The sequence below is a fragment of the Leuresthes tenuis genome, unplaced genomic scaffold (genome assembly GCF_036924035.1).
Source record: "Leuresthes tenuis unplaced genomic scaffold, fLeuTen1.0.hap1 SCAF_24, whole genome shotgun sequence".
Taxonomy (NCBI): domain Eukaryota; kingdom Metazoa; phylum Chordata; class Actinopteri; order Atheriniformes; family Atherinopsidae; genus Leuresthes; species Leuresthes tenuis.
The window spans coordinates 8,915,651-8,924,087 of record NW_027325378.1 but is presented as its reverse complement, the minus strand read 5'-3'; the positions used below and the strand labels follow the sequence as shown (position 1 = coordinate 8,924,087).

Sequence of the window (8,437 nt, the reverse complement as noted above, 5' to 3'; positions counted from 1 at the left end):
CACTCCTCCACCTTCTTGTTTTCACTTCTTCCTCAGGGTTGAGATGTTGGTACACTGACTGTGAAGCCCAAGCTGCTCAGGCGTCTCCCACTTTGCTGCTCTGCACACCCAGATGCCTCTGGGGGTGCAATTACCAATCCTCACATGCAATCGAGGTTGGCCATGCATATGATCCCCTTTGCTTTTGCTGCTGTTTCTGTTTTTCCTGCCTTTTTTCAGCATTATTAGCAGTGACACACAGTGAGGTATTTGCAGGTAGAGGAGTTAATAGCCCAGGTCTTTACAGAGACACCTGTCTGACTTGAGCAGCTGATTGCTTCGGCCCATAGTCCATTTAACTTTGCAGCAACCCAGTTTTTGAATGCACCTCTTCAGGCTATGATGTCTCTGTTTTCTAACAGCCCCGCACAGGAATCTTTTCCCAAAGTATCCTAACCAAACGGGTGAGAGGCTGCAGCCGCACACCTGCTCGCACTGCTTTCCACCTGCCTCACACAAAACACAGTCAATAAAGAAAAACGATCAATAATGCTTTATTTAAAAGTTCACATCCACCTCTTTAACACTGGCTCTTAGCCATACAAATACTTTTCCTCTGAATGCAGTAAACATACACAAGGACAGGATGAAAATAACTAGCATCAAAAAACATATTCATCTAGGCTGTTGCATTTCTTTAATTGAGTAAATAGTCAACACAGAGTAAGCATACAAGGTATGCTTGTGGTTAACCGTTAAAAAAATGACATTATGTCCTCAGATCGTCAATCTGTCCACCTAAGAAAACACTAAATCGTTTTGTTTTTTTGCTGAGTGAAATGTTTTAACATAAGATGTACAATCTATTTGAATCTCTGAGTTCTCTTAAAATTTTTAGGGGTTGAATTAATTCACGCAACTCCTGCTGTATACAGTTTGTAGAGTCCCACAGTACATCTAAAACTATGGCTTTTGCTAAGATTCATGAGGGTTGCTTTTGCTATGAGTGATTTTGTTTTTGGTGTGAATCACTCTGCAGAAGCCTAACGGGTCCAAAAGTTTTCTAATAAAAAAAATAATAATAATAATAAATATTGATACAATTCATACAATTCACTTGTGAACAAACTTCGAATGTAAACTCATCATTAAATCTTAAACCTTTTTTTCGCCTTTCTAATGCTCATTTGAAAAAATGAATCAGTAACTTTCATACTGCATACTGTCTGGCAGGTCAAGATAGGTTCAGACCATTATTAGGACCAGACGCTGTGTGAAAGGGACCTGTGTTAACATCACTAGCTTACTTCTTATGGCTAGAATAAACAGAGAAAATCTAGATATTTTTTGTCTTTCTCTCTGTTAGAATAAAACAGAAATAAAGATAATTCACTGTTTCTGTGTCTGCTCGTCCACAAGGCCTGTGAATCTTGTTATTTGCAGGGCCCCCCCTGGCCCCTGTGCACCCAAGTATTTGGAAATGTACAAACTATGACTGTGCATGTGCCTGGATCAGTTTCCATTAAGAAAAACAACTTCTCATATATAGAAGATGAGGCACAGCATGGACTCTTGTTTTAAGGAGAGAACAGCAGGAAAACACAGTGCTTCCAATGTCCTGTAGACCAATTAAATGCCCATGTATTTTACATCTGAGCGTAAAGGTAGTGTGTATGTAAACTGGGTATGCGGGGGTACAAAACCATGCACTCAGCCATAAATATTAACAAATTTGGTTACGCCTACAGCTGTTGTCAACAATGTGTCTTTACTTTGATTCTGAAGAATAAAAACAGAAGGGTCATAGCGTTCACTGTATTTTCTAATTATGACCGCCCCCTATCGTGAGAAATGATGTTGTTACTGTTATGTTTTATCCTATTGTAGTTACACCTGGATGGGTTAGGGTTAGGGTAAGGGTTTCTTCAGTATGAAAGTAATTCAGAAATAGTTTTCAGTACACGTAATCGATCACAGCAAGAAGGATCAGCTAATGCAGCGTGGTCAATTTTCTAAATCATGAAAATAAAGTTTTTTGCTCATGATGTTACTTTCTCTATTCCATGGAGTCATATAGTTCTGGTAACTTTTAAAATGGGACATGTGCTTGCACAAGTGAAAACTTTTGATATGACATTTTCCAAGATATTCAATGACCTCTGAGTCTGTGGATTTACTTACAGGAGTAACAAGAAAGTAGGGTCAGAGTGACTTTGGTATTGGGAGGCAATTGGATAAATTGTGATTGTAGAGAAGAAAAAAAACAACTTGAAACTTGAAAAATCTCTTGAAATGTGTTATTATCAGATATAATGATTACAATTTGATGAAAACTAAATAGTTGAGATCTCCCTGCTTTAATATTTCTACAGTATTTTACAGTTATATATAAAAGCTCATTATACAAGCCTGAAAACTGTAACTATGAGGTTATGAATTCATCTCCATTACACAAACCGTGGGTATGCAGAATAATCCAAAATAGCATATAATCTTTTGTTACATAAAGTCTGCCAGTGAAAATGATTTAAATGAGATATTGTGCCAATGGTCTTTAAGCAAAAAAAATCTAAATCTTATCAATGCTGGTTTATGTACCGAAAACAAATAAAGAAATAAATAAATGAGTAAATAAATAACTATACAGATATAAGATTTATTCTGCTGGGATTCAGCGTTCCTTGTTAGTTTAGTGCTTTAAATATCATAGAAAAAGACGGAATCATCACAGCACATTTTGTCTGACATGGATGATTTTGAGTAAAGAGCAGAAGATAAAAACTGAAATAGTTTTCCTCCTGTTAGGTGGTTTGTAAACAGTACATGAAAAAGCCTTTGGCAAAGTGTAACTCTGCTGCACATGGGTCATCGCAGCTTTAAGAGCCAGAGGAAAATAACCGGCTCTGCCCTCCATCATCCTCTCATCCCGCTGACCTCTGCATAGGGTATAGTATACTTACAGCACATACAGACAGGAAGAGGTGGACGAAGAAGGGGTGAAAAGAGAATGATTGCATATCTGAAGGCATCAAGAGCAGATATGGATGGGAGAGGAGTGACATGGTCGGACACATCTTTGCTTTCTTATTAGTGAAGGCCTGTACGGACACTTTGGGCCCTTTTTATGGGGCCATGATGAAACCCCTCTTGGTGCATCTGCAGAAAATGGCCAGGGGAAATCACAGATGAGAATCACTCAAAGACAGGGAGATGTCAACAGGCACATAATGATAGCTGATGGCCCCAGAACACTCTCCCCTCTCCCTCTCAGCCTTACCTGCACAAGTTGCACTATCCTTGAAAACATAATTAGAGGTAAAACAGAGAGCGACGGAAGCTTTATCTGTCTGTTTTCTGTAAGCAATGCTCTTTGTTTTATACATCTGGGAGCCCCCCCTTCCCAATCTCTCTTTCACTTCATGGAGACAAGGAGGAGGAGGAGAGCTCCCTCTGTGAGACGCCAAGGTGCTCCCAGTCCATTGTGCTGCTGGCTGTCAGGTTAAATTAGGGAGTACAGGCTCCGTGAGTGTAAAAAAATCAATACTTGATGGAAGATTGCTCCCCGGAAAATCTGTTTTGATTCCAGGATTAATTCTTGACCAAAGGCTCCTGCAAAATGACATGCCATTAGCCTGAAAATGAACACATTCTGCAGTGGAAATTGGATGGAAATGTGTCAGGTGATTGCCCCGGCTGGTTGTTTTGACGATTCGAGAGAGGGGACTGAAGGTGTGGCTGCCGTGAACCAGGCCGCTGGGCCGACTCCATTTCCAGAACAGAGACAACTCCAACGTGGCCTCCGAGTATTCTCAAGGCCATTGTTGTCCGACAGCTGCAAATGCACTCCACCAAGGTGAAATGCATTTACCCGCTGTCCACTCTCTCCTGTGTTTTCCATAAAGCATGGCATGAGGAATGAGAGAATCTGAAAATAAAACAAGGGGGAGTGTTTTTCCCCTCTCTACTCAACAGTGAGAAAAAGGGTAGTGAGATGCATTATTGATGAGAGAATAATGTGTTTGTCACGACAGATGACATTTCCTGGGTTGAAAACTTAAACAGAAACCTGTGAATATGCACTGGACAGTGACTTGAACAGCCAGATATAAGCATTGGTACGACCGTTTATGTATTTCAATTATTTCTGTCACTCATTGCAACAATTTTCAAATGACAGTTGGCTCTGGTTGTCATTTGTTTATGGTCATGTTCATGTTTTGTTCATCAGCTGAAGCATCGGTACATATCACAGAACAGAGTTCAAGTTTCTTGTCTATACCATTTACATGCCTTAACAATGCATATTCAAAATATCATTAAACTTCTGTTTGCGTTATCTTATCTTTCTTTTTGTTATGTGTAATTCTGTTTTTACTCATGAACTTTATTTCTTGCCTCGGGCACCAGAGTAATTTAGCTAAAAGTGAGAGTATAATTAATTTTATACATTTGATTTGATACATCTAAATGCCAACAAATACACACACCCAATTCACAACTCATTAGATCTGTTTCAGATGCTGGTAGAACTTGGATAGCATCTCCAAATTGTCATCTTCCCAAAGAATGACTTAAAAAGTCTGACTTTATTCACTTTGATAATGCATTATTACTTATAATCTTTGGAGTTTTTCCATCACAAGACAACTGTCTGAATCTAGGTTTTATCTTTTCCATTTAATTTAAAACTCTGAAATATGAGAAATACTTTTGTATAAATGAACAAAGATAACACAGTTACCATATTTTCTCTGAATCTCTGTTAAGCTTTCATGCAAATTCTTACAATTGTGTATTCAGACTGAGAAGTGTAGATAAGTAGATACATTTGATTGTGTTTTTATTACATTTGCCCCAGTTTGACAGAAATTAAAGAAAGGAAGGCCAGAACAAAATTGTTCTGTCACTAAGAGGATTAAAAACACCAGACATAAACAAAATACAAAAATAAATACACAATGACAATAAAACTTCAGGAGAAGATAGAGCGGAACATGTTGATGATGATGCAGTTGATGATAATGAGGACGATGATGTACTGTGGATAAAGGACCCCGTTCACTTTACAGTGAGGCTTCAGCGCCACCTGCAGGTTTTATCTGTCAAATGCTGGTATGTATTATCCCTGTACCAAAGTGTCAAATTACAACTCCCAACACCAGAGAAGAAGTGAATATATTAGAGCGAAATTCCACACTAAAATAAGATTTGTATTGACTCCTTACTGTGTTCCGTGGATTCGCTCAAGGTGCTTGTGAATCTACACAGAACTCAACAAGGACCAGGAGAAATACATGCAAACAAATGTTCACTGACATTCATAATCAAGTAACAGTTCAAACAATATAGATTTTATACAGGCAGTGCACTGATGTTAGTAAGATGGGAAGGTGACAGAGAAACCGTTATAAATATACAATGAGATATAAGACATTTTTTATACATATAGTCGATAAGCAGTGTGCACATTTTCTTGTCTGTGAGTAGTATTTACTGTCTACTTTTTCTGAGTTTTACCTTTCCATTTTTTTTTTGCAAGCTGTAAAGTCCCCATAAAATGTTTTCGCAACAGTACTTTAAAGTTTGTCATTTCCTGGAAAATGAGGCAAAAATGCTGCGTTCACGGGTTTCAACTAGTTTTCGATCCAGTGACGCACCTTAAAATGTTTAAAAACATTTGATCAGGTAGAGGTCTCTGCAGAGCACTAGAGGGCGCTCATCAGTCAAAGAGTCAACAGGTAGAGGTGGAACAAATCTAAATCATGATTAAGGTTAGGCCAAGTGATCCAGCTAACCATTAATTATTTTTTGTTTTTACTTGAAGAAAGCTCACACTGTATTCAACATAATATGGGCATTGCATGTCTGCAAAAGTTCATTAAAGTGCGTCTGATGTTGTCATCAGAGGAGCTCTGTAAGGACACATTTGAAAATATGCTGTGATGAAAGGTCAGAATTGATCCATTTGAGCATACGTGGAATAATAATTTCTGTCAACAAAAATCTGCTGTTTGATTGTATCCATCCTTGGTCCCTGTAGCCACAATGCGTATATATTCACGCACTTTCCTAACATTTATTTTGATATTATAAACATTCAAACAAATATCTTGAAGTAACATTAAACAAAACAGAAGTTCTTTTGTTCCAATCTCTAAAAGACATTATTACCCGACATTTACAGCACATTTCCCATTTTAGTTGTATTTTCTCTGTCGGTCGCAGGTTGATGACGTTTCGTCAGTGGCTTGAAGTTGTTGCTGAGGCATCAAAGCATCAAACCTGTGTGGCTGTTCTGACGCTTCTAAAACGCGATAGTCTCAGGAACAGGTAATCATTTTTAGCTCATGATGTCTTGGGTGAAAGCTGCGTCGTTCAGCGGGGAAGATGTTTTTGACGAGAATGCGGACGAGCTTAATTTACAAACTAAAGAGTGGACATCCAACATGAAGAAACGCGTCAAGGTAAAGTTAGCATTAGCTTACCTCAGACTCTAACCTTCGCATCTGTTGTTGAAACTGGGTCTGTATTACACAGATGTAAATTCAGTATGTCCCTGACACACAGTATACTGCCCCATGCTTATATTTATATTAGCTATTTGTAGTTACAGTAATGCTAAATGTAGCTAGTTAATATGGGATTCTGGTGCTGCCGGTGTTGTGGACAGGATGGTTATGTAGATGGAGTTGATGCCGGGGAAGAAGCCTCGCTGCAGATCGGATTCAACCTGGGCTTTAGAGAAGGAGCAGCTCAGACTGTGGCTGTGGGCCGCCTCAAAGGAATAGTAAGGTAAAAACACATGTTAAAAATTTAAGAAAACAAAATAGATGAGCAGAAACTATTTCAACTTCATCATGAAGTTAAGGGATGTGACAAGAGGTTAGTGACCAATCGCTCTTCACTTTGAAGGTGTGACAATTCAGAAAATTTAAATAATCCTTCTAATCAGACATGTCTCATATTTACAGTAGTTAGAATTGTTAGTCTTGTTGTATACTAGTTCAATTTGGATGGTCTGACTTTTACAGAAATAGCTGGATCAAACAGAAATATCATATTTTCACATCTTTTTTCGCATTGCTTTCAAATATTTCCATGTTTATTTGCTTGTATGGTTTGAGCCACAGACTATGTGAGGTGCTTAACTTTTATGCAACGTTTTTAGATAATCTACACATTTGAATGTCACGCGTTTAGTCTCAAGCCAAAAACCACACTATTGCTTTGGAGACATTTTGGTTTCCAGTCAAATAAATTCCACTAAAATGTATTTTTACATATGTGCCAGAAGACTCTGTAGGAAAACTTACCAGCAGGGAAAAAATGTCCAATATCAGGACAATGTACTCGGCCAGTATCGTTCATATTAATGGTCAGCATTTTAAAGTTGCAATGGAATGAAAAATGTGCGTCAATTTTAAAAACATCCCAAACAATAATTTTCCTCTTCTCTAAACAGCCATGGCGTAATAGATGGTGTAAACATTTTGAAATTAAGCTTTCGGGACAGAGAAATTGTTCAATTTTTTTGTTTTTCTTTCATATCTGTATCACTTTATGTAGAAATTTTCATGATTTAGACGTTATTTTTCCAGCTTTGTCAAATAGTTTTAAAATATCCCCTGAGGTGTAAAATGTTCTGGAGTTAAAGCGTCTTTCCTGTAGAGAATCATCCTGAGTCTCTTTTGTTTGAATGGTTATTGAAGTCTCTTTTCTGTCCAGTAGACGCCTGTCCCAGTCACTTCTCTATGCCATTGTGTACAACACTGTTGCCTCTTTGTGTCTCCTGCCACAGTGCTATATGGTGCTGGTGCCAAAGCCAGCATCCAGAAAGCCCCGCCCCAGCTTCTGTGACTGACCTCCTCCAGCAGGTCACACAGCACGAAGACCTAATCAGAGACGGCATCAGAAAGGCTTTGGAGAATCCTCCTCCGAGTGTAAGCGACGTTTCAGAGAGCATGGAGGATCTGGAGGTGAAGCAAGCAGATCCGGGCCACTGTGCAGGTGAATGTAAAGAGCCTGACTGCTGCAGGAAAGCAGAAAAAATGGACTTGGACTGTCCTCGCCAGCCACAAAATGTCTGTTCAGGGCTCACTGACTGCTCCTCCAGTTCAGGTGAAAGTCTAAATATCCTGCTGCAGTGCTGTATGGATCTTGTGTCAGAACTGGGACTGCCGCAAGAGCTGATCGGTCACATAGAGGAGCTGAGGAACATGTAATTATCAAGCAACAACATCACAGTGGCACTGAGCCACAACAAAACTTATACTGTTACACAAAGCAGGTTTTAGTGACTTTTTTTTTTTTTTTAATGCAGGAATTAAGTATATCTGATGTACATAATATAAAATATTTTGTATTTGCGGTCTCTCAAATATATTTCGAAAATGTTTGAAAATAAATGCAGAACTCCTGTCACACAGTTACGGTACATTGTTGTCTTCATAAATTGAAA

At 38.6% G+C, this 8,437-nt stretch overlaps 1 protein-coding gene across 1 annotated transcript; it reads left to right on the top strand.

Annotated features, from left to right (window-relative positions):
- The first annotated feature begins 6,226 nt into the window (after positions 1 to 6,226).
- Positions 6,227 to 8,408, top strand: otulina (OTU deubiquitinase with linear linkage specificity a). The gene is made up of 3 exons (XM_072378259.1): positions 6,227 to 6,443; positions 6,650 to 6,771; positions 7,778 to 8,408. Exons 1-3 carry the CDS (start codon positions 6,327 to 6,329, stop codon positions 8,199 to 8,201), a joined length of 663 nt encoding a protein of 220 aa, XP_072234360.1. The 5' UTR covers positions 6,227 to 6,326; the 3' UTR covers positions 8,202 to 8,408.
- The last annotated feature ends 29 nt before the right edge of the window (positions 8,409 to 8,437 follow it).

Excerpts from the sequence above, each read along its gene's own strand:
- otulina (XM_072378259.1), top strand. The coding sequence starts at position 6,327 with ATGATGTCTTGGGTGAAAGCTGCGTCGTTCAGCGGGGAAGATGTTTTT. Across the intron at positions 6,444-6,649 it reads ACATGAAGAAACGCGTCAAG|GATGGTTATGTAGATGGAGT; the intron begins GTAAAGTTAGCA and ends TGTTGTGGACAG. Across the intron at positions 6,772-7,777 it reads CGCCTCAAAGGAATAGTAAG|TGCTATATGGTGCTGGTGCC; the intron begins GTAAAAACACAT and ends CTCCTGCCACAG.